At 60.8% G+C, this 24,008-nt stretch overlaps 1 protein-coding gene across 6 annotated transcripts; it reads left to right on the top strand.

The window, feature by feature from the left end:
• The first annotated feature begins 541 nt into the window (after positions 1–541).
• Positions 542–20,446, top strand: DAZAP1 (DAZ associated protein 1). Of its 6 annotated transcripts, XM_037018090.2 has the most exons (13): positions 542–775; positions 7,658–7,698; positions 8,153–8,319; positions 8,532–8,597; positions 9,710–9,820; positions 10,826–10,874; positions 13,659–13,741; positions 16,103–16,256; positions 17,006–17,035; positions 17,106–17,246; positions 17,838–18,014; positions 18,625–18,697; positions 19,521–19,659. In XM_037018090.2, exons 1-12 carry the CDS (start codon positions 747–749, stop codon positions 18,681–18,683), a joined length of 1,107 nt encoding a protein of 368 aa, XP_036873985.1. In that variant the 5' UTR covers positions 542–746; the 3' UTR covers positions 18,684–18,697; positions 19,521–19,659. The 6 variants fall into 6 exon arrangements, with proteins under 6 accessions (XP_036873985.1, XP_036873984.1, XP_036873983.1 ...); XM_037018089.2 differs by lacking the exon at positions 18,625–18,697 and having other exon boundaries at positions 546–775; positions 9,713–9,820; positions 19,521–20,446; XM_037018088.2 differs by lacking the exon at positions 18,625–18,697 and having other exon boundaries at positions 546–775; positions 19,521–20,446.
• The last annotated feature ends 3,562 nt before the right edge of the window (positions 20,447–24,008 follow it).

The following is a 24,008-nucleotide window of genomic DNA, read 5'->3' as shown; positions in this document are numbered from 1 at the left end:
TTGCTCATGTTTATACCCAAAAGATTTTTGCCTGTGCATAACGACTTAATTTTCAGGATTTGATTGCAGTTCTGCCCGGGTGTGTGACCTTGGGCGGGTCACTGACCCTCTCAGGCCGTCAGTACCGTTTTCTGCGTTGCCCCTTCACCATGCGAGCAGCAGGGGAGCACAACGCGGCGCCGTCGCCGTGCGTAACCCCGCGGGGGGGCGTGGCCTCCGCGCGCCGCTGACCCCACGCGGCTCTGCCGTTTCCGACTTGAGGCTGAACAAGGAAGCCGCAGCCGCGCCTGCGCCCCCGCGGTGCCTAGCCCGGTGCGCCCCAGCGCGCGAGCGCGCGAGCGAGCACGCACGCCCGTCACGTGCACGCACGCACGCCACGCGCTTGCACGCGGCTCTGTCTGCGAGCTCTCTTCTTCAGGGACTCCACTTCCCAGCGCGCCTCGCGGCGGCGCCGGCCAACTCCGAGAAAGAAGGCCGACGTGCGTCGACGCACGCAGGCACGCACGCGGGCGCACCCCTGGCTCCGCCCCCGGAGGCCCCGTGCGGGAGCGCGCCCGGGAGTGCGCAGGGCGGCGGCGCGGGCGCGGAGGCGCGCGGTCACCGTTGGCGCCGAGGGGAGGAGGCAGCGCACCCGCCGCCGTTGCGCAGATCCGGGCCGCGGCAGTGGGGAGGGCGTCGGGGCCGGTGACCTTCCGGAGGCGGGAGCGAGCCAGGGGCCCGGGACGCCGAGGGCCGCCGCCGTCGCCATGAACAACTCAGGCGCGGACGAGATCGGGTGAGGACACCGGGCCCGCGCCGCCGCCCGGCCCCCGCCCAGACGGCCAGGCCCAGTCAAGGTCACGCCGCGGGGCCGCGCCGGCGGCCTGGGGGCCGGAGGCCCGACGGGGCTGGGATCGGAGCGAGGATTTTGGGGTCCCGGTAGGCCGCGCCGCTGCCTGGCCGCGGGGGACCCTCGAATGCGAACCTGGGGGGTTCCTGGGACTTCCTGGCCGGGCAGGGGGCCTCGAACGGGAATTTGGGGGTGTCTTCGTTTGTTCTTGGCTGTGGAGAGACATCCAGTGGGAAACTTGGGTGGGGGGGGGGGTCCTGAGGGTCCCCGCCGCTTCCTGCCGGGGGAGAAACCTTGGACGGGAACCTGGGGGTCTTGGGGTCTGGGGCCCCCGCTTGGCCCGCGCGCCTGGATTTCCCGCTAGGGCTCACCGGATGGGGACCTGTAGGGGCCGGGGCGGCCCCGGCACGCGCACCGACTTGGCGGGTCGGCGCACGTGGCGGGCCCAGCCCGGGGGTTCCGCTTCTGCAGCCTAACTTCTTCCACTTTGGGGCTCATGGCTGCTGCTCCCGCCCTTTCCACTGCCCCCGCCAAGGAAGGTGCGCACACCGAGGGCCCCGCGGGGCCAAGGTCGAGGGGAGCGGTCCCGGGTCCCGTCCGGCGGGCCCCGCGGTGTCCACCATGCAGCACCCGGCCCCGATGGGGCGTCTGCAACTGTTGTTTTCATGTCGTTGGAGCCCCTTCCGCGCAGCCCCCATAGCCCTCGTGAGCGTATTGAGAATAAAGAAAAAGGGAACCTCGGGCCGAAGGACGGAACAGGCTTGCTACCCAGGCCTTTCTGCTCCACACAGCTATTAGCTAGAGGAGGTTTGTTGTAGCTCAGCTTTCCCCTTTAATTATAGCCTTGCCTGATGCTAAATGAGCCGGAGTTCCCAGAGAAGTGATCCCGAAGGAGCCAGAAAATCCATTTCTGTCCTAGTCGAGGGGTTTGGTCTAGTTTTCTTTGCAGAGACCCGCTCCTTAAGGAGTAGCGTGATTTTACAGTTAAATCCTTTCTTGAAGCAGCGGAACGGTGGTGGCAGGGCGTCTGTGCCCTTGTGCACGTTTCTTGTGTCCGTGGCTTTGAACAGACGCAGTGTTTACAAAGCACTTGATTTGGTGCGGGAGGTGGCCGGCCACCCCCCAACAGGCTCCAGCTGCAGGTTTCACCTGTGGACCTAAAATGATTATTTGTGGGTTCCCCTCTCCAAAAGTTCCCCACCATGGAGGCCTAGTTTGTGTCTAAGATGGTCCTGGCGCTAGGAGACTGCGTGGTGTGAGGTGGGTGAAGAGCTGCCGCACCTCCAGTGGGGGCACAGCTGAAACCAGTGAGTCCCACAGGCCAGTTAGTGGGTGTGCCCCCCAGGCTCAGCCTTCTGCAGCCAGGAGGAGAGCACAGGCAGCCTGGGGGGGAGGGAGGCAGGAGAGCGAGGATCCGCATCTGCAGGCCGCTCAGGGAGGCTGCCTCGCAGGTAGCAGAGCCAGGATTGAAATTGAGGTCCCTGATGGGCCGCTTTCCCTCCCCACACTGGCAGATCTACCCGGGTCACCAGGTCTTAAACTTGTAAACCACAAATGTCTCATAGCTTTTTATTGCTTTGGAAGTAAAAAAATCTGTTGCCAAAAAATATTGACTAGTTTTTATTTCACGCAGGAGCCTTGTTCCTGTTGGATGTGGAGTCTGGGGTCCACTCTGACCCCCCGCTCTGTACAGTCATGCCAGTACTGTGCTGCCACCCCAGTGGGCTCGCCGACAAGGGGTCCTCTTGCAGTTTACTGGCTGGACACCACAGCTATGGCTTTGGGTTATTACCATGTGGGCTTGTGTGCCATGCCCATCATAGTGATGGCAGAGTTCCCCGGATGTACCAGTCCGAGTGGTCTCTGATGACCCAACCTTCACTTGCAGCCCCTGTTGCTTTGGTCTCTGGTCAGCCCCACTTAAGCGGTTCCTGAGCAGTCCTCTGACAGGGCCCTGTGTGGGGGGGTTGTGGGGTCCAGCCCTTGGAGTGTGCGGTGCCTGGGGCACCACCCCATCAGGCATCTGTGCTGTGGAGTCTTGTCTTGAGTCTTGGAAGGAAGAGTTTCACTAAGTCTCACCTCAGCCTGAGCGGCTCAGAGGTCGGTGCGGAAGTCTGGTGGGAGCACAGAGCTGGATGAGATTCTGATTTTAGGGTTCCTGGTGTCCTGGTTGTCACAGCACAGAGGGGTGGGTGGTAGGAGCAGTGGGCGTCATGGGTGGCCCATGTGCCTAACGTGTGCCGAGCAGATGGCCACCCTTTGGAGCCAGGCCCGGCAGGGCAGGCGCTGCTGAGCGGACTGACCGAGTCCCCTTCCCTTGCTTTGACCTTTGAAAGTCCACTTAAAGGCCGCTTGATGCAGGTTCTGCCTGGCGTCTTGTTACCTCGGCACTGGGGAACAGCTCATTCCCGGTCAGGTGGTCAGGTGCCCACAGGTGTGGGGCAGCCGACTTGTGTCAGGGAGCTGGAGACTGGTGAGACAGGACACCTGAACATCGCAGAGGGACAGTCAGAGAGGCGGGGCTCTGTGGGGGGAGGCGAAGCCGGACAGACGGGAGTCTGCAGCCGCTTTAAGCCAGCACTCCTGGCGGCAGGGTGCTGGGCTCCTTCGCAGCCACGGCTCTCTGGAGGCTCACTGCTGAGGCTTAGAAAGTCGACGCCGTGAGCTGAGCTCTGGCTGTGCCTGGGCTGGTGGGGGCCAGGGCCGGAGAAGGCCAGCTTGTCGCATGCCTGTTTGTGTGGAGCGCCCAGGAGGTGGGAGGGCCATGTGTTTGGGGGAGAGGCTCCTTTGTGTGGTCGGTGGAGGTGCTCCTCTCTGGCTGCCGCCTCTGCGTTCTAGAGCTATTTGGGCTGGGGCTCCTCCCTTGGCACTGAGGCACTGGGCCATCATGGGCACTGGGACTCAGCGGCCTCATTGGCCCCCAGCCCTGTGATGCCAGGAGCTCCCCGAGTCATGGTGAGCACAGGCGTCCCCAGGCAGGATCTCTCCGAATGAGCCCCTGTGTGGGAATGCTGTCTCCAACCTTGTTCTCGAGGAGTGCGTGGCACCCGCTGTTGTGGCTGAGGACACATCCTATGCAGGCCTAGCGTGGCGCCTGCAATGTCGGCTGCACTGTCCGGAGGCGCTCCGGTTGGCTTCCTCCTGCCTCCAGTGGCTGCAGCAGACCTAGCACCAGGTGGCATGCCCTCCTGCATGCAGAGGCCCTCCCAGAGCGCATACTGTGGCGCAGCAGGCCTTCAGCAACTGGACAGCTGCCATGTGCGCAGACCCTTCCCTCTTCAGGGCGGACCGAGGCTTCGGGACCGGGGACTGGCCCAAGGTGACCCAGGGGTGGACAGATGGGAGCTGGGAGTCCTGCAGTCCTGGCGAATCGAGGGGCTTGGTTGGGCCCACTCCAGGGAGCTATGCCGTGTCCCAGCGCCAGGCCCTTAGTGGTGAGCCATGCTTTGGCAGAAGACAGCTCTTGCTGGGTGGCAGGGTGGTGGTGAGGAGGACACGAGTCCTGTCTGGGAGGTGATGCCAGGCACCAGGTGTTCCGTGGGCCCCTCCCAGGTCGTCAGCACAGGGCAGATCCTGGGGCTTCCCTGGTATCACACAGCCCCTGCAGAAACCCGGGTGGGGGGGGGTACAGTACTACCCAGGTGGCAAGAGAGAGGCTGGAGGTGCGATGGGCGAGCTCTGGGGTGAGGCCTACGCCCCAGCAGCTGCCTCTGGGCCTTCGTGTCTGTTGTGGCAGAAGGGCCCAGAGGTGCGGTGCCCTCCTGGCTCCTGGGCTGTGTGTCTCTCCAGGGGCTGCGTCCCTTCCTTCAGGGAAATGAAGGCACAGGGAGCTGAGGCCCCACCCACTGGAGAGGCAGGAAGCGCGAGCCTGGACTCTGGCCGTGCACGCTGAGAACAGGGGCCTTTTGCCAAATAACCATGACGGTCCGGGCCCTCCGGTTCTTGCCCGCCTGAGCACAGCTCTCTCCCTCTCTGCTCCCCTTCTGCGGACCACTTGCCAGGTGGGATGGCACCTTCCCAAAGCCACTGAAGTTGTACTTCTGGCCTAAGTATTATGTGGACGCCCTAAGGTACACAGCAAGGGCAGGATAGCTGCCCAGGAGCAGGTTTCGGTTTCCGCAGGCAGAAGAGGGTGAATATTAACTGAGGTCGGGGCGCCAGGTCACTGCTGCAGAGCCGCTTCTAGGATGATGTCCCCGGCATCCGCTGTTGAGACAGAGCCCTGGGCACACTGGGTAAACAAAGGAAACAGAGGCAGGTGGAGCCTCAGGCCCTGGGAACAGGCGTGCTGGCCATGGACAGCCTCTCATGCTCCTTGTGGGCTTACAGGGTACGAGGTCCGGGGGCCTTGACTTCCAGCTTCAGCCAGGTAACTAAGGCTCCCAGAACCCAGCGGGTAGCTAGCCTTGAATCTGAGTCCTGGGTGCTGTGGTTCTGCGCTTGCCGTGCCCCTGCGCCAGGCATGCACGCCCATGTTGTTAGGAGATGGCTTTGCTGCAAGGACCCCTTTGTCTTCTGGGGTGCTTACTTGGGAGGCTGGCACCCAGGACCCTTCTGACTTTATTGGTTGGAAGTCTGAGGCTTAGAGGTTTGGGCTTTGTTCTGGGTCCTGGCGGTGGTCAGTGGGGTCTGCTGGGGCCTGTGGGGCCCTCCTGTCTGCAGACCTGGGAAAGTTTGCTTCTGGGGCAGGAGGAGAGGAAAGAGGGCCAGGTGAGGGGCCCAGCGTGGCGCTGGCATGGGGGCCCTGAGGTTTTTCCCTCCTGAGCTAACAAACTGTGTTCTGAGCTGTCCCTTTCTGTGAGGTTCCCTCCGGGATGGGCCTGTTTCCTGTCGTCCTGTCATTTCCTCAGGAATGAAACTTCCACAGAACTTCAGGCTTACAGAGCGATGGCAGGCATAGTGGCCAGCCACCCGTCGAGCCTCGCCGGTGGGCAGGCGTGCCCCTCATGCTGGGTGTCTTTCAGGAAGTCGTTGGGCATGTAGGGACGCCTGTGCCCCTGTGTGGACAGCTCCGTGTGTCCTGTCGTCCAAAGACAAAAGCGCCTCATACCAGAACATAGCACGACAGTGAGGCCAGGGCAGCGTTCGCGCCGAGTCGCCGTCCAGTCCCCGGGCAGATCCCAATCGTGCTGGTTGTGTGGACGGTGGCTTTTCTGGTCTGTTCTCCTTGGTTCCCAAATCTGAAACTTAAACGAGGGCTGGAACTGTGACCGGTCCACGAGGCCCTCGTCTGGGGGCCGGGGGTGGCCGGCGGTTGCCTGGGGGCACCTGCTTGTTACTCTGCTTTTTGGGTTGGGTGCAGTGCCAGAGGCCACATTTCCACGGGAAGTATTTGGTTTTTGGTTTTGGTTTTTGAGAACATTTGAGGTCTTTCTTCCTGAGTGAAGCTGCTCTCCCACAGTGAACCCTTGTTTGTTCCTGTGCCTAAGGGTGGCCTTTGTCATGTCTGCCCTGCGCCCCTGCTGTGGCCAGGCCCGCAGGAAGTGCCGGCCTGCAGGGCCTCAGGGAGGGGGGAGCGGCCTGGTCGGTGCGCGCCTGAGCCGTGGACGTGGACGCCACGGCAGCCCGTTTGCTGGTGCTCTGAGGGTGGCGGGGGGCTTGTTTCTCAGATGCTAAATCGAGACCTTCCTTCCTTGGCGAGGAAGCCGGAGTGGGAAGGAGCCCCAAAGCCATTCAGTCGCCGGCATTGTGCGGGGGGCTGGCGCCCCGGCAGCACCGGGCAGGGGTGGGGGTTGTCCTCTGGCGGAGGGAGAGCCGCCCACCTCAGGCTGTGCAGGCCGTGATCTGCAGGGGGCTGTGGGGCCCCATGTCCCAGGTGGGGACCAAGCCTGGTCCACGCACTGGCATCTGCAGGCCCACCAGTTAGTGCTGGGTGCAGCTTTTCTTGGGGAAGCAGGCAGGGTGGAGGGTCACTGCCACCCAGGCCCTCCTGTCACACCCGTGTGGGTTGAGGAGGCCGGACATCCTGTCAAGAGACACAGCAGGGAACTTGTCCCCCGGCAAGGTGTGAGCGGGAGGGCACTCTCCCGGCTGCTCTTGAGAGGCCAGAATGGGCTCAGCTGGGCGCGGCGCCCGTCCCAGGGTGTGCAGACCCGCGGCAGTCTTCCCCAAGTCCTGCTGCACCCGCCCAGAAGGACAGCCCAGGCCCCGGGGGTGCCGTCTGGAGCTGTGGGGACCTGACCAGTGATGGTGGGCCCCACCCTTGGCCACAGGTGGGCGTCTGGGGCTCTGCCCTTTGGTCTCCATCTCAGCGTTGTTCTGGTTTATCTGTAATCTCATGTCATCTAACTCTACAAGTACAGCTTGACCCTTGAACAGTGTGGGGGTTAGGGGTGCTGCTCCCTCCCGTGTGCAGTCATAAATCTGCATACAACATACAACATTTGACTCCCCAAAAACTTAGCCACTTGTAGCCTGCCATTGACCAGAACCTATGACCAGAACGTACGGCGACATAAACAGCTGATGGGCACACATTTCGTGTGTTCCGTGGATTCTATTCTTACAGTTGGTAAGAGAGGAAAGAGATTTTCTAGATCGTTGCAAACCTCCAAAAAACCTGTGTAGGTGGACCCGGGCAGGGCAGTCCCTGCGGTTCCGGGTCTGCCGTGGTGGCAGGAGCGGTGGGCGGCCAGCCTGTCAGAGCTCCGGCTCCCCACCAGCCCCCTCCGGCGCAGCAGATCCGTGGCCCACGAGGCCAGGGATGGCGTGACCCCGACCTGGGGGCACCACCTTGGGGAGGGTGGGCGGGCGGGCAGGCGGCCCCCTGAGGGGAGCTGCCCCCTGATGTGAGCTGCCTAGGCCTGATGCCGGTCTGTTGGGTTGCAGGAAGCTCTTCGTGGGCGGCCTGGACTGGAGCACCACCCAAGGTAGGCACGGGCGCGGCGCTGCCCTGCCCTCAGCTGGGCCTCCCTCCTGCTACCCCTGGGTGGCTCTTTGATTCCTGGCGGGCGTTGTCCTGCTCTCTGGAGAGGAGAGGCAGTTGATTGGGCACTGGCCGGGCACAGAGGACCCATCTTGTTTTAAAACTGCAGCTTTCGTCCTGTTGCGCACCGCACAGCTGGTCAGCTGAGCCGGCTCCGTGGCGATCGGTGGCCCAGCTCAGTGGAGCGGGAAGTTCGGGCCGGGTTGGCACTTCCCTGGGCTCCCTTGGGCACCTGTCCCCGGGTCCCTCCCTGTCCTTCACCCTCCCTAACACCCCCCAGGTGAGTCGACTAGTCAGGTTAGAAGTCTCTGGGTCAGGCTGGTGAAGCGGCACATGTGCGCACACGTCTGCGCGTAACTGGCGTGCATGTTTGTCTTTCTCTCCCAATCCCTGAGCAGAGACTCTCCGCAGCTACTTTTCCCAATATGGAGAAGTTGTGGATTGTGTGATCATGAAAGATAAAACCACCAACCAGTCTCGAGGCTTTGGGTTTGTCAAATTTAAAGACCCAAACTGTGTGGGAACGGTGCTGGCCAGCAGGCCACACACACTGGACGGCCGAAACGTGAGTGTCCTTCCGGAGCCACATCTCCGTACCCGTGTGCAGCAACTCCAGCCCCCTCTGTCCCTGACCTGGGGGGGTTCAGCCTGGGGCCAGCCTCTGCCCAGTGGAGCGCATGCGGATCTGGGGTGAGGCTGGGGCAGGAGCTGGCCATGCAGACACCTTTTCTGGGTGTGGCCCTACACTCAGCACTGGCTCATCTGCAATTCCTACAGATCGACCCGAAGCCGTGCACGCCTCGGGGGATGCAGCCAGAGAGGACGCGGCCCAAGGAAGGATGGGTAAGAGGCTGGGCAGGCGGCCTCCCTCCCTGCCCCACAGCCACAGCTTGGGGGAAACCTGTGCCTCTCATCTGCTGACTTTGCCCGCAAAGATCGAGGGCGACAGGAGGTCTAGGTTGATGTTTGAGCGACTAGAACTACTCAGGTGTATCCAGTGCTGTAAGTTTTTTGTCTCACAGCCAAGAGTGTTCTTATAGTCTGCCTTAAAGAAAAGGACAGCTCTTGCTGGCCTGTCGGGAACCTGCCCCTGTGGGCCAGCAGCCAGGGTGCCCTCTGCTCCCGCCACCCATTGCTCTGCACTGCGCCCTCATCATCCTCGGTCTGAGGCTCCACCATCCAGATCTGCTGGGGCTGGTGCAGGGGCGCCCCCTCCCCCCGACTCTGTGCCCACCATGTGTGGCCCTGGTGCTTGCCGGCTGGCAGGCTCCTGGCCGTCACCCACTGCCCACACCCCTTCCCTACCCAGCACTTCTCAGAGAAGGCCGTCACTGGGTGTGCCTGTCCTCGCGGAAAGTCCTCCTGGGCGCAGTGCAGGCTCTCGGCATAGGTCTGATTAGCAGGCTAGGCGGCCTGAGCACCTGTTGGCCCCGCCAGGGCATCACTGTCCCAGCAACCACCTGTCAGCCCAGGTGCAACCCCAGGGCTGCCATGGGCCTCACGCCACAGGCAGGCAGATCCATGCGCAGGCCCTGCTGCACCACAGCCCCTGAGCCGCTCACTCAGAACAGGCACGACCAGAGCCCACACCCTGAGTCCCAGAGCCCCTCGCCCACCTTCCAGTTTGGTCCTCGTTAATCCAGACCAGTTGGGTCAGCTTAACCCATGAGCCCCTTGGGTGGAGAGGATAAGGGGCGTCAGGAGCGGGAGCCGAGATCGGGCCCCCCCACCTCTGCCCCACGTGAGGAGCGTGGCGCTGCCCTAGGCCTCTCAGGAGGAGGAGCAGCCGCTCGCCGCCGGCTGGGTTCTCAGGTTCCCTGGGTTTCTGGTTTGGTCTGGCTTCTAGCTGCTCCTAAAACCGCTGCCGGGGCCTCGTCCTGCAGGACCAGGGCGAGCACGGCGGCGGGGGGAGGGGGGTCTAGCATGAACTGACTTCCTTTTCCTTTTTAAAACAGCAGAAAGGACCCAGGAGTGACAACAGTAAATCAAATAAGATATTTGTCGGTGGGATTCCTCACAACTGCGGTGAGACGGAGCTCAGGGAGTACTTCAAGAAATTCGGAGTGGTGAGTTCCCCGGACCTCTGCTCGGTCGCACAGGCGGGTACTGGAGCCACGTCCACAGCAGGTCAGGCCTGCTGGCTTTCTCTAGCCCCTGAGCCGCCCCAAACAAACCGGACCCGTGCCCCGTCCATGCTCTTCATGTCCGTTGGCCACTGGGAGAGGATTTACGGCTTTTCCAGGCAAATCTTAGCCCCACGCCAACGTCCTGGAGGGCCCTTTGGGCTGGCCATGCACAGCATGTGCACACCGCTGGGGGGTGCTGGGGGGTGCAGGGCTCAGCTTGGCCACGGGAGCCGGCCTGCTGTGCCTGGGTTCTAGACACGGTCCATCTGGATCCTTGGGTCAAATCCTCCCCCAGGACCAGCAGTGGCAGCTGTGGCTGCATCCGAGGGTAGGCCTGGGCCAGGGCGGGAGGGGAGGGGTGGGGGTTCTGTCCCAGGGTGCCCCACTGTCTTGGGGAGCACCGGTGCCTGGCTGGGCATCTCGTGAGATTTCCTCTGACGGCGGATCTGCTTCCAGGCCGGGTTTGTCTTCTGGATAAGACTAAAGTCCCTTATAGGTGTAGGGTGTTTAGAGTTCCGTGGGGTCACACACAGCTCTGCTCTCATGGGGCAGGCAGAGTGTGGGCTATGGCATGAGCAGGGCATCCTGTCACACTCTGGGCATGTCACCCTGGGCTGCTGCAGGTCACGGGCCCTGTTGGCTGGGCGGACAAGGGGCAGGGAGGCTGCTGACCGAGGCAGGCTGGCATGGACGTCTGAGCACTGAGTCTGGCCCGTTCCGTCCCGGCACCTGCCCTGGCCCTCGTGTGGGCCCTGTGGGGCACGGCCTCCCAGCTTTCCACTGACATGCAGGCCAGGCCGGGCATGCCCTCCTTGGCCTGCTCCTAGCCTGGGAATCCCTGACCTCTGACCCCACAAGGCCTCCGTTTGCCGCGGGACTTGCAGCAGGCAGTGTGCTTGTGACTGCCCGTGACACCCAGGTGCCAGAACGCCGTCTCTCTTCCAGGTCACAGAAGTGGTCATGATCTACGATGCGGAGAAGCAGAGGCCTCGAGGTAAAAGAGATGGATTTGTCCTTGACCTTCCCCTCAGATGGCAAACTATTTCACAATTAGGTGGTGGTTGTAGTGAGCATTGCCTCAGAATAGGACCATTTGGAGGCCCCCGATCAAAATGTAGGCTCCGAGCATCCGCTGCCATGCCAACCAAGGTCAGATGCCGCTGTCTTTTTTTTGGCTCATTCTTTTGAAGTTTTTACAACCTGACATGAATTTCAACCCAGTTTCTGTTTTTACATGTGTACTGACAGATCTGCCTTCTTTTAAATCGTGACCTCCCCTCACGATGCTCCTGTTTTCAGTCCCCCAGTCAGGGCATTGCAGTGTCGGGCATGGTCTGCCTGTGCCAGCTCGGACGCGGGCTCCCTGTTTCCATCCCAGGGTTTCTTGTTTTTCTTGTTTCTTCTCCCGAGTCGGGGGGGACCAGGCCAGGGAGGCCCTCTCAGCCCATGTCTGCCTGGTCCCCGGGCCACCCACGCCACGCCCAAATTGGTGTGGGGGCAGGGGCCGCGGGCGCCTAGTTCCCATGCCCCTTTCTGTGGCTGCTGCTGCCCGCTCCCGCCTACACACTTTGGTTCAGCGACGGCTTTTGGCCCAGCTGCGAGCCGACCTGCCACCCTGGGCTCTGCAGCCACAGCCCAGGCCGGGCGGGGCCCCCAGCGCACTGGGCCGCGCTGCCCACAGCATGCGCCCGCCGTGCTGGAGAATAGTTTGCCATTTGAGCCTCATCTTCCCCCTTGCTCCATGATTGGTTAAGTGACGTCTCCTCACTTCATGTCGATTAGGCCGTTAAGTCTGAGTCTTATCTTAACGTAGACATATGCGCTTAGTGACATAATTAAGTGTTCACAGTACAGTAACGCTAAGTAAGTTGTTTTCTTTCTCTCTGTGAATTGTTTGTGATTAACGATATCTCTTTAGATTTCTTTTCTCCAGGTGCTAAATTATATCACACAGGTACAGGCCAGTCCCGCAGCCAGAGGAGGGGACGGGCTTTGCTCCAGTGGGGTGTAAACGAAGTTTCAGTGTGTTTCTGTCCACTTCCTCAGTGGTGATGTCGCCTCTTGAGAGACAGACGCATCCCTAGATGTCTGCCCCTGGGCTCCTTCCCCTCGACTCTCCGCCTCTCGCGCTATAACGGGCCACTCAGCCCTGTGGTTCCAGACTCTCCTGCACTTTGAGAGAATGTTGACTTCTAACTTGCTGTCATCACCCAGGCTGTGTTCCACCATTGGCCTCAGGACCCGGGACTCCTGAGGGCGGCTCTTAGCTCCCTTGGTCAGCCCGAGGCAGGATGCGCGCTTGGGGCCGGGCCGTGGGCCGGCCTGCCCGTGGGCTTGGGTCCCCTGAGTCACCCAGCCCTCGAGCTAGGCAGGCGGGGTGGGACTGGCGCTAGGAGCAGCAGGTAGCGGGTCAGCGGGGCTTCTGGGGGCTTCTGGGAGAGCTCACGCCCACTTTCTCAACCTTCTTCCTCCCCCACCCGCCCAGCCCTGTCCGTGCTGCGTCTCAGACTGTCCCTGTCCTCCCCAGTGCCTGTCCCAGGGCTCCGCACGTGTCTGGCTGCTGGGCAGCGAGCCCTGACCTCCAGCCCCCTCGCCCCACAGCCCTGCTCCAGCTTTTGCCTTCCCTGTGCCTTTAGTTCTGCAGCTGCAATTCCATTCTCGCCGTGCGCGCGTTCTCTGTGCATGCGTGTGCATGATCAGGCCTCAGGCACACGCATGTGCACAGAGAACATGTCCAAGGACCCCAGGTGGCCTTTCCTGCCAGTGTCAGTGCACCTGTCCAAGGTGCCTCCCCCACTACCCCTCCCATGGCGGTTCTGCTGACGTTCTTGCCCGTAGTCCTGGCGACTGCAGCCAGCGTGAGAGCCCCTGGGTGGCTCTCCTCCCACGGGGCCCTCCCTGCATGGCCTGCCCCGCCCTGCGGCTGCCCCAGACTGTCCCCTGCCCCTGGCTCCTACATCCCCCACGCCCCTTGAGCCATCTTGACCCTCAGCCCAGCCCCCCTGCCCACCTTGTGTTCTGTGGAGTCTCCGGGCAGCTGACTGCCACACGCTTCCTCTGGGCATAGAGCGGGTGGGCCCCTGGAGCTAGTGCAGCGGACATGGCCCGAAACACCTGTTAGCAGGCGGGCACGCTCACGCAGACCAACCAAACTTCGTTTATACTGCCACTTGCTTGTTTGGGAGATGCTAAATTTTCCCCTTAAATTCTCTTTGATGACATGGCACCTCTCTCTCTGCTGCCGACAGCAGTTTGACCTGCTGGAACCCGCTGTGGCCTGTATCTTTGTGTATTTTACTCACGTAGATACGTACAGATAGATACCTGTATGCACATGAATGTTACCTTGATGGGACTCCTTGGGCTTACCCAACGTGTTGGGTAAGCTTAGCGAGGCACTAACTGTGGTAGAGACGTACTGGTTAACGCGCTAGAACGATGTATGGCTGCTGTCAGCACTAGTGCAAAGCAGATGAAGCCAAGGGGGAGAATCCTGGGTTCCAGATAAGCAGACACGCACCCACACAGCCGACTGAGGCACCCTCACCCGCCCTGCCCCGGGGCCTGCCCCGGGCTGGCCCTCGCTTCCCGAGCTGCAGCGCTGGCTGTCCCAGGCCGCCTGCACCCGGAGCGCTCCCTGCTGGGGGCTCCCCACGGCCACTCACACGGGCTTCTCTGGAACCCAGGGTCGATCCCTCGGCCTGTCCCTAATACTGTTCATCATCCTGTTTTGTGTCACAACACCCTGCTACCTGATTCACTCTTCGTCGTTGGCTAGGTTTTGGATTTATTACTTTCGAGGACGAACAATCAGTGGACCAGGCTGTCAACATGCATTTTCACGACATCATGGGCAAAAAAGTGTGTAGTTGTAGTTTTATTTTACCTTAAGACCAAACCAAGTCTTAGGCAACTTCAGGATTTCACTGGAAACAAAAAATCTCTAGCAGAAAAAAGGCCGGGTGAGCCGCCCTGGGACCCTCTGCTGTGGGCAGACCTGGTTCTGCGGAAGCGAGGCCCGTCCTGCCGAGCGGCTCTGTACGCGGCTCCGGGCTGTGCCCTCGGCCCTGGGCCCTGCGCTGGAGGGAGGGCGGCCAGGCGGGTGGGGCGGCAGCGGTGGGTGGCCTGCTGGGCGGCCTCCAGTGAAACCGCAGGTTGCCTCAGGCTCGGTTCCAGTGGCCACTCCTTCAGATGTCTGTCCGCATTCCGATTGTCTCCTGCCGCTCCCTAACGCGATGGCAGCGACCCTAGTGAGCCTTTGACAACAGTTCCTTGTAAAACCGAACGAGACGTAAACATCCTGAAGGATTGGTTTTTTGATTGGGTCACTTACTGTCACCCGGCCCCAGCCACATGCTCTCGGTAGTACTTAACCCCATGCAGTCCAGTGACCTCCGGTCCATCTTCATACTGTGTTGCCTCGGAGGGGGCCTGGTCAGCACACGGCCAGCGCGTTGGCAGGATTCCTGTCCGGTCCTCACTGCCCGCTCCCCGCCTGCTGGCCGCTCCCTGGAAGCCGGTAAACGCTGCAGCGTGCGTGGCTGTTCTCTATATGCAGGTGGCTGAGGTTTTGTGGCAGCTTAATTAACTCCCCTCGAACCTGACTAAACAGGACGCAAGTCTCCCTCTGACATTCGTTGAATCTCTTAGTTTAAAATTAGCATGCGGATTCAAGGATGCATGCCAGTTAAGAGCACAAGTTCATGGGAGTCCACCACCTTCAGTGTTTTAAGGTACTGTGACATTTAAAATTTGGAAGAGGCGTGGTCCTGCTTTGGGGGCAAACAGGTGTGCTGATCGCACCATGTGCCCCCGTCCCCGGGCAGCCCCTGGTTTTGCAGGACAAGGAGAAGACCGAGGGGCCAGACCCCAGCCCCACCCCTGACCTTCGCTGGCCAGACACGGCATCCCCACTGCCCTTCAGTGAGCGCTTCCACCGTAGAGGGCTTGGGTCCCACTCGTAATTAGAGCCGAGTGCCAGGGACTGCACCCCTGTTCCAACAGGAGGGACATTCGTCTCAAATCCCAAGGCCTGCTCTGCTCTATGAGCAGAGACCCAGGCCCCTGAAGGAGAGCCGCACACATCCATCGGTGTGAGTCCTCAGCGATGCCCCCTCCGTCCTGCTCTCACCGTGCCCTGTACGATGGGGACTCTGCCCCTCCACCAGGCTCTGGGAGGCCAGGGCCTCAGCCCTCGTTTCCTGCTCCTCCCCTACCAGAAAGGGCCTCACGGCAGATTCTGAAACCAAGGCTTAGCTCACCAGACTGAGACCCCAGATGACTCCAAGTCTCTTCTCGTTAAAATCTATCATTAAAAACGAGAAAAATTCAGGATTCCCAAATGCCGAGGCAGCCCTAGAATTTGGGGCCTTGCTGCTGTCGGTCTGCCTGCGTTTGACAGGCTGTGTGGGGGAGGGAGCTTTGCGGCAGCCCCCGCGTAGAAGCAGGGCACGCCCGCTGGTCCCCACCGCCCCAGCCCCGCGTTCAAAGAGGAGGGGTCCTGGGCTGCTGACCTAACACAGTATGAAGATTGCTTACTGATTCAAATGTCCATTTTATTGCATGTTCGTTTACTTTTTTGTTAGATGTAATTGTAAGATTCTCTTTACCCATCCATTCCCTCCGACATTTTGAGTTAATTGAGATTCTTTAAGCATTAGCCTGGGGAAGGTAAGTCTTTATTTTCCATTAGACATTTAAAATGAACCTAAGTAAACCAACTGTTTCTCAGGTATGAGCTGAAAGCGCAGGCGGGGCGGGCTCGGAGGGTCCTCGTGTCCGTTGGCTTGGCCGCTCCCAGTGGAGGCCCCCCCCACGGCACCCGCGAGGGCGGCTGTGCAGGCGTGGTGGTGTCTGTCCCTGGGCCTACAGGCCGTGGGCGGCGGGCGCTGCCATTCTGCCTTAACTGAGGGATCCCGTGTCACCTGAAAGCGAGGGCCCTCGGCTCTTGCCCCCTGCCCTGCAGCAGATGGGGCGCAGCGTGTCTTATGGTTGCATCTGTTGTACCTGAGAAACACTTTAAGTAAAAAATTAAACAACCAGAAAAGTACTTTTTAAGAGAAAAAGCTACTGCTACTGGCCTAAATAAGGATTTATAGTTAAGTACTTAGTTTTAAGTTGTAATAAGATGCTAAGTGTAGTCATAAGTAATTGAGGGTGTGTCTGAGGGCAGGGGGTCCAGGACCCTCGGCGCCTCCCTAAACCAGAACTCCGTTTGTCCAGGTGGAAGTTAAACGGGCTGAACCTCGGGACAGCAAAAGCCAAGCACCAGGACAGCCAGGTGCCAGCCAGTGGGGCAGCCGGGTCGTGCCCAGTGCTGCCAATGGCTGGGCAGGCCAGCCCCCTCCCACCTGGCAGCAGGGTTACGGCCCGCAAGGTGAGGCACGCCGGGCAGGCTTGGGATGGGTGAGGTTCCCAGCCGGAGGGGTGGCAGCTTCCTGCAACCACAGGCACCCATCCCTCTGACTTGGGGCTGCGGTGGGCCCTGCCGGAGTAGGTGAAGGCGGGTGGGGGAGCATCCCATCCCAGGCATTGGCCGGCAGGTTGGTGTGGGCCGCACTACAGGAGCCGCGCTCAGCAGGGGAGGGGTCGCAGCAAGGCCATGCCCATGCACTGGGGTCCTAGTCGCCTTGAGGCCTGTGTGATCCTGGGCCGTGTGCTCGGGCCAGACCGAGGTCCCCACATGTGGTTTGGGCAGTCAGGCTTCACTGTAGCCAGCAGAGCTGTGAGCGTCTGCCCCAGTGCAGGGCTTCGCAGAGGGGCTGCGTGGTCACCACAGTTCTCCGGCTGTCCCTGTGGCCTCTGCCTCTGGGGCGTGATGGGGGGTGTTTGGAACTCGTGGCAGACAGCCTGCAGCGGGAGAGGGGGTGGGCTTGGCCTGCCGGGACCCCAGTGAGGTGCTGGGGAGGCCCGGGTCCCTCCTGCCCCAGGCCCTGTGCTCTGCTCCAGCTCCCCAGCTGCGGCCGGCAGGCCTGGGTCTCCCATGTGGGAGGGAGTGGGGGTCAGGGACAGTTGGTGTGGGGAGGCCAACACCGATGCCAGACTTGAGGGGCCGCAGGGTGGCTGTGCCCCGGTCTGCGCCATGGAGTGGCACAGCGCCGACCCCTTCTTTGTCTTCCTGTATAGGAATGTGGGTGCCAGCAGGACAGGCAATTGGTAAGTCCTTGTTTGTGGGGGGACAGGGGGAGGGGGGCAGGGGTCACCGTCCTCACCGCACCTGTTCCAGGAGGCTACGGACCACCCCCTGCGGGAAGAGGAGCTCCCCCGCCGCCCCCACCGTTCGCCTCCTACATCGTGTCCACGCCTCCTGGAGGGTTCCCGCCGCCGCAGGGCTTCCCCCAGGGCTACGGCGCCCCCCCACAATTCAGTAAGTCTGTCACAGCCCCCTCGTCACACAGTGTCCCTGCCTGCCAGGCGCCCTCAGCATGGAGCTGTGAGGTGCGCCAGGGCCCATGCACTCGCCGAGAGCGGTGCCCCCAGTGGCAGGCCCGGCACCCTGCCCCCGCCCCTCCAGCAGCAGTAGAGAAGCTGGCGCCAGAGCTGGCGGGGCGTCAGCACCAGGTACGTCCCGTCCCCTTTCCTGCCGAGCCCTTGGACCTGGGTGTGGGTTCCTCTCGGGCAGGCCATGGTCTGGACCACATCTTACTGAATTGTAAGGACACCAGAGGTGGATAGAAACAGTGTCTCGGTCCAAGGTCCGGGCAAGGGGGGGGCATTAGCCCGGCCTTGCAGGGTGGCTCTGGGACTCCTGTCCCCCAGAGCAGTGGGGCTGGGCTGCGGCCGGCTCCTGTCCTCGTCGGGTCCCACAGTCGTCTGCACTCGGTGTCTGGCACTCACTGGCACTGTGGGCAGCTCCTTGCCTGCGCCGCCCCTGCGGTCCCCCTGGCTGCCCGGGGTCTCAGGTGCGTGTGGGCCGGGGGCAGGCGCCGTGTCTGTGTTCTCTCCTGTTTGTTTGCAGGTTTTGGCTATGGGCCTCCGCCTCCCCCACCGGATCAGTTTGCTCCTCCGGGGGTCCCTCCTCCACCGGCCACTCCAGGGGCTGCACCTCTGGCCTTCCCCCCGCCTCCGTCTCAGGCCGCCCCAGACATGAGCAAAGCCCCGACTGCCCAGCCAGACTTCCCCTATAGCCAGTATGGTGGGTGCCCCCTGCCCTGCCCTGCCCTGCCCTCTGGGGTCTGCCTCCCTCGCGGGTGGATTCCTGGGTGGGCTGTCAGGGGAGGGCACATGACCTGGGGCCTAACAGCGTGGAGCGGTATTCTTGTCTTTTGCTAGGGTGGTGGTCGCAGAAAAGTGTGGACTGGGCACTGGGGGTCCCAGGGCCTCTGGGTCTGGGACTCTGAGGCTATGTGCGCACCAGCAGGCCCGCCCCTCACTTGTCTGGGTTTTCTGAGTGCGGGGCAGGCTCTCTGGGCGCACGGCCCTGCAGCCCTGGTCTGGAGCAGCTGCTGGTGGGGCCTTGGTGTTGTTCTTCACTGGAGGGGCCTGGTTGTGGAGGCCTCCGAGCTCTGGCCTGCAGGAAGGTGGTTTGCAGCCGGATGGGCGGGGCTCGTGGGAGGCCCGGGGCGCCCGGGGAGCAGCCTGTGCCCAGGGGTCAGGACTTCTGGGGCCTGCCCCACCTGGGGCTCTGACTGTGTCAACTAAGAGTGCAGTGTCTCCGAGTAGAAACCGCTCTTGCCTGCAAATGCCACCGTTGGCGGCTGACACGATGCCTGCACGGGGACACCGTGCCCTTTCCTCCCCCTCAGGGCTTCGGGGGCCCCAGGCAGAGTCATGGGTCCCACACCCCATCCGGAGCAGGCCGTGAGCTGGCCCAGTGGGGTGAGCACGCCCCCCGCCACAGGCCTCTGCCAGGGCTGCCCTGGGTTGTCATCTGGCCTCGTCTCTCCAGGCCTGGGTATCTGTTCTTGAGACTTGCCCAGCTTTGGGCTCACACTGCTTACACCCTCACAGTCAGGTTGTGTAGTGATGTAGCCTAGGTAGGTGGCACCCTCTCCACCCTGCCTGCACCTGGGCATCGGGCATCACTGCCTCTGCCATTCCAGCAGGGGTGGGCCTGACTGTGCCCTCTGGGATGGGGCCCTGCCTTTGTGCGCCACCCCCCCCCTTTCCCCCGCTCCTCCCAGGAACCCGGGGCCAGGGGCTGGCCTTCCATGTGTGGCCCCCCTTGCAGAAGGGCCTCTGCCTGCAAGGTGAGTGGGGCAGGCTGTGCACGTCATTGAAGCCCAGGGTCAGTGCCGGTTAGTTGTAATAAGCCCCAGTTCTGTGCTGGGGCCAGTGGGGCGTCTGCAGGGAGCCCAGGGCCGGCCAGTGTTTCCTCAGGTACTGAAAGCCATGCCTACATTCCTAGCAGCCAGCATCCTCGAGGCGGGCAGTCCATCCGTCTCCAAGCTGTGAGGCCACCGGGGGCGCAGAGTTGCACTGGGCCCTGAGCCCCAGCCTTTGGGAATGAGTGGGGAACAGGCAGAGGGGACAGGACGGACTGGGAGGTCTCAGGGCTGCTTCTCTTCCATGTGGTAGCTGCCATGGGGTCAGCCTGGCCCAGGCCAAGCTTGCCGACCAGCCACCCCTACGCCTCCGCCCGCCCTGCCTCATTGGAAGTAGGGCCCCCTGCTGCCCAGCTCACTGGACTCTCCCCTGGCAGGTTACGGACAGGACTTGGCCGGCTTCGGACAGAGCTTCTCAGACCCCAGCCAGCAGCCCCCCTCCTACGGGGGTCCTGCAGTTCCAGGTTCGGGCGGGCCCCCCGCCGGTGGAAGTGGCTTTGGACGAGGTCAGAACCACAACGTGCAAGGATTCCACCCCTACCGACGCTAGCCAGCTGGCGCCCGTGCACGGCAGGTCACCGAGACCCAGAATTCGAGACTTGTGAACTCGTGACAATCACAGACTTGGCGGGAAAAGAGCAACTCCACCTCGGGGGGTGGGTGAGAGGCTTTTGGAAGCGGCTGTGGGTGTCTGGACTGAAGTTTTTAAATATATTTCTTTCTCTAACCCATCAGCACAATAAAAAGAAGTCACTGGTTCAACAACAGGGTTAAAAACATCTTTCAGCTTTAATTCAGAACTTCAGGTTTCTTTTTCTTCCTTTTTTTGAAATTTTTTTCCTGAGCCTTTTGTTTTACCGTATGTTGTAAACTTTTATGTTAAAGAAAAAAATATACATTTACAAATTGTGAGATTTTTAAGAGAAATTTTCTACGATGTATGCTGGCTTATTTTTTAATTTAAAATAGGGTTTCGGTCGGCACTGGTGGGAACGAGGTGCTTCTCTCCCCTCGCTCTTGGCTTTGAGGGTTGGGACTCGGTCCAGAAACTCTGGGAGCTTAAGAATCTACTGAGTGTGTTTTGTTTTTTGTTTATTACTTGGTTTTGTCGACTGACTTGCCTGGCGGGATCTGCGGGTGCACCGAGGGGGCTGTGCCCAGCCGGCCTCGCGGCGTCCACCCCGCGTCTGGGCCTGCGTCCAGGACAAAGAGGCCTTGTCAGCCACCCTCCGTGCTCGGGGCTCCTGGGCGCCCACTGACCAGTTTGACCCTGGTTTGAATAAAGAGAAGTGCATTTGGATTAGACAGTGGGTTGTGTCCGTTTGTTCCCGCCCTGCCCTGGCCTCGCCCCCCTCCACGCCCGGAGCCGCCCGCCCGCCGAGTGGGGTCCCTCGGGTCAGCACAGCCGGTGTCAGGCTGTGGGTGGGGGCCACGGCCCCTGCGTCGGGGCTCTGCAGTTTGAAGGCCACTTGCAGGCTGCCGTGGAGAAGGCGTCTGTGCAGACGCGGGCAGGGATCGGCCGGGAGGGACATGTGGGCCGTGGCTTCCCTTCCCACAAACGGCTGTTGGCAGTGTGGCCATGGGGCCCCTAGCTGTCAATGCAGCGCCACATGGCGGCCAGTGCTGCAGCCAGGGGCTGCCGCTGGGACCTGCTTCATCCCGCAGATGAGCTAGTGCGGGCAGGGGAGGGAGGCACTGGGGCCGGGGAGCTCCGGCTGCCCTCTGGCCTGTCTTGTGCCTGTGGTGAGATGCCAAGTCCTTCGAGCCGCCAACAGTGTGGTATTGAACCGCATGACGCCTGTCCGCTCCCCGGGTGGAAGGGGCTGTGACAGGCCATGGAGCCCCGCCCCTACATGCAGCCCTCAGGAAGGGAGCTTCTGGGGCCCAGGCTGTGAACGGGGGTGGATCCGCCCTTCCTAGTGTGTGTGGTCTCCACGGGCCGCTGTGACAAATCACTGAAACTTGATGACTTAAAATGACACACGTTTACTCTCTCAGGTTCCAGGGGCGGGGATCCACACAGGCCTCGTTCCCCTAAATCCCGGCGGGCAGGGCCGGCCCCTCCGGGGACCCTGGGAGAACCGTGTCCCCCTCTTCCAGCTTCTGGAAGTGCCGTGGCCTCGGCTCGGGGCCCCCTCCTCTGTCTGCACCGCCGGCAGGGCCATACCTTTCTGTCTCGCTGACCCTGACCTGTCCCCTCTCATGGGGACCTTTGTGAGGACCCTGGGCCCCGGGACCCCAGGGCCACCCCCATCTCAGAGGCCTTGATCTAACCCCCTCTGTGAGTCCCTCTGCCACGTGAGGGGACAGCCTCAGGTCCCTGACCAGGATGCGGAAGCCTCCAGGGGCTGCTGTTCTGTGGTCCTAAAGACCACATTCAATATTTTAAAATGTAAAAAAGAACTGAGGGAAGCCATGAATTTGTAGGCATCTTTGAGCTTGTGGAGTAGATGTGAGCAACCCACACCTCCCAAATTGGAAAAAATTATGGACAAGAGGTTATCACTGAAATTAAATGCAGCAGACACGTCCAAGGAATATGGAAGGGATCTGATCCCTTTATGAATCTTGGGGTGGATGAATGTGTGGAGATGGATGATGCTGGAAGGGTGGTAATGCCAGGAAATAGCGCCATGTTAGAAGCCTCGGAATGGGGGCAAACTGCTGAGTCTGGAAAAATCGGCTGCTTCACAAATGTCCCCAATCCACGGCACATTTTCACTGCAGTGTGAAAATCAGGGGGTGCTTGTTTTTATATTGAGCTTTCTAAAACTTTTATAAGAGTCCTCCCAAAAAATGTAGAAATAACTGATGTGTCCAAAATGTCCCGATGCCTCCAGTGAGCCAGGCTTGAGGGGAAAGTGGCGACCCCACAGCCAGACAGCCCCACACCCCACCCCACCCCACCCCAAGAGGGCACCGCTGTTCACCCTGGCCCTCCACCCAGCTCTGCAGGGCTGCTGCTGTTTGCGGAAGGGGTAGGAGCAGGCGAGCGGACCTCACACTGCACCCTCCCGTGCATACCACGGGTCAGCACAGTGTTAATGTCAGCTCCTTTCCTTAGCGAAGCCAGTTCTGGGCAAAATGAAGGTCCCCTGGCAAAAGGGCATTGTGACAGCAGCCAGGAGCGCACAGGACCCCGCCGGCTCCCTGGACCTGGGCAATCCCGAGTCACACCCTGAAGGATGCATCTTGTGGTTCCAAACAGGGTGACCGTACTCAGGTGGTGGCAGGGAGGGGCGTCCAGTCTTTTGGCGTTTACTGGCTGTCTCCTGGGATGGTGGAAAAGGCTGAGAAGGGCTCTGTTGTCTCCAGGCCAGCCGAGAGGCTGGGAGTGGCCAGTTGCTGCCTGCCCTGTGGGAAACTGAGGCACATTGGAGTCCCATGGCCTGAGCACCTGGGCTTCTGTTCTCAAAGCATCCAGCTCTTGCTGCCTCAGGACCTTTGCATGTCTGCTCCCTCTTCCAGAAACCACCTTTCAGCAAGGCTGCTTGCCTCCTCAATCCACGAATGGTTGGTTCATGTGCTGGCGGATAGGTTTTCCTGTTCCATTTCTCTTTGTTCTTCTGTTTGGTTCTTTTATGCCTCTGTTAAGCCTTACTTTTTTGCATGAAATGAGAGTTTTTTCGAGCATAGCATTTTAATTCTTTTAATGACTTTTTTCATCCTATTTTTGAATGATTTTCTTAGAGCTTGCTCTAAGAAGCTGTATTCATCTGTTTGGTTGTTTTTACTCTGGCAAAATATACATAATATTTGCCATTTTTCACCATCTTATAAACATACGATTCAGTGTATTCAGCACATTCACATTGTCCTGCAGCCACCCTCCATCTCTAGAACTTTCCATCTTTCCAAACTGAAGCTCTGTCCCCATGAAACACTCCCCATCCCCTCCCTCAGCCCCCAGCCCCACTATTCACTTTCTGTCTCTGTGGATGGGGCTCCTCTGGGGACCTCCTGGGAGTGGGGTCAGACAGGGTCTGCCCTTTGGGTCTGGATCATTTTCCCGAGCACCGTGTCCTCAGGTCCACCCACACTGTGCAGGCATCAGGGTGTCCTTCCTTGTTAAGGCAGGGTAACATTCAAGCACGTGGATGGACCCCGCTGGTTGTATCGGTTCATCCATTGATGGACACCCGGGTTGTTTCCACCTTTTGGCCACAGCTGCGGTGCACAAGGTGTGCAAGTCTGTTTGAGGCTGGTTCACTTCCTGCGGTCCACACCCAGGAGCGGGGCTGCTGGGAGCACGCGGGTACCGCGCACATCGTAAGTACAGAATCACCTTCCTAAGGACACGACCGTCCCTCCGGTGAACGTAGAAGAGAACTCCTATGTAGCTCTAGTCCTTCTCCCCTCTTGAGCCATTGTTATCATACATGTTACATCTGTGTGTGTTACGAACCCTTTCTATGAGTTTATCTATTGAAGACCTGCTGGTCCTTATCAGGGATGCCTTTCTGACCATCTGTGCAAAGCCAGTGTCCCACCCCTCCTGGCTTTTCCTCTTGGCTCTGATCGCTGTGAGACCTTGTTTCTTATGCGTCCCGTCCCCCACTGGAACGCAGGCTCCCTCTTAGAGTACTGGGCCGAAGTGTCAGGGGGGCTACCACTGTAATCAGTAGGTGCTCCATAAATGTTTATTAAGTGGGTTTCAGAATGGCTGTTACAGAGCACGAATATGAGGCTCCACAAGGGGCAGGGACGTCCCCCAGTTGAGAACGGGGCTCCCAAACACTAGGCGGCCAGCCCCCCGCCCAACGGAACCATGCCCCAGGAAAGGCCTCGGCCCCTTTGGGCCACGCCGCCTGCGCTTTGCCCTCCGAACAGCAGAGGCGCCCTCCGCGGGGGCAAGCGAGGGAGCG

Source organism: Manis javanica, chromosome 13, assembly GCF_040802235.1.
Source record: "Manis javanica isolate MJ-LG chromosome 13, MJ_LKY, whole genome shotgun sequence".
NCBI lineage: Eukaryota > Metazoa > Chordata > Mammalia > Pholidota > Manidae > Manis > Manis javanica.
The sequence above is the reverse complement of the archived record's forward strand: the minus strand, read 5'-3'. Positions and strand labels throughout refer to the sequence as shown.

Excerpts from the sequence above, each read along its gene's own strand:
- DAZAP1 (XM_037018088.2), top strand. The coding sequence starts at position 747 with ATGAACAACTCAGGCGCGGACGAGATCGG. Across the intron at positions 13,742-16,102 it reads ACGACATCATGGGCAAAAAA|GTGGAAGTTAAACGGGCTGA; the intron begins GTGTGTAGTTGT and ends CCGTTTGTCCAG. Across the intron at positions 17,036-17,105 it reads GCCAGCAGGACAGGCAATTG|GAGGCTACGGACCACCCCCT; the intron begins GTAAGTCCTTGT and ends CACCTGTTCCAG.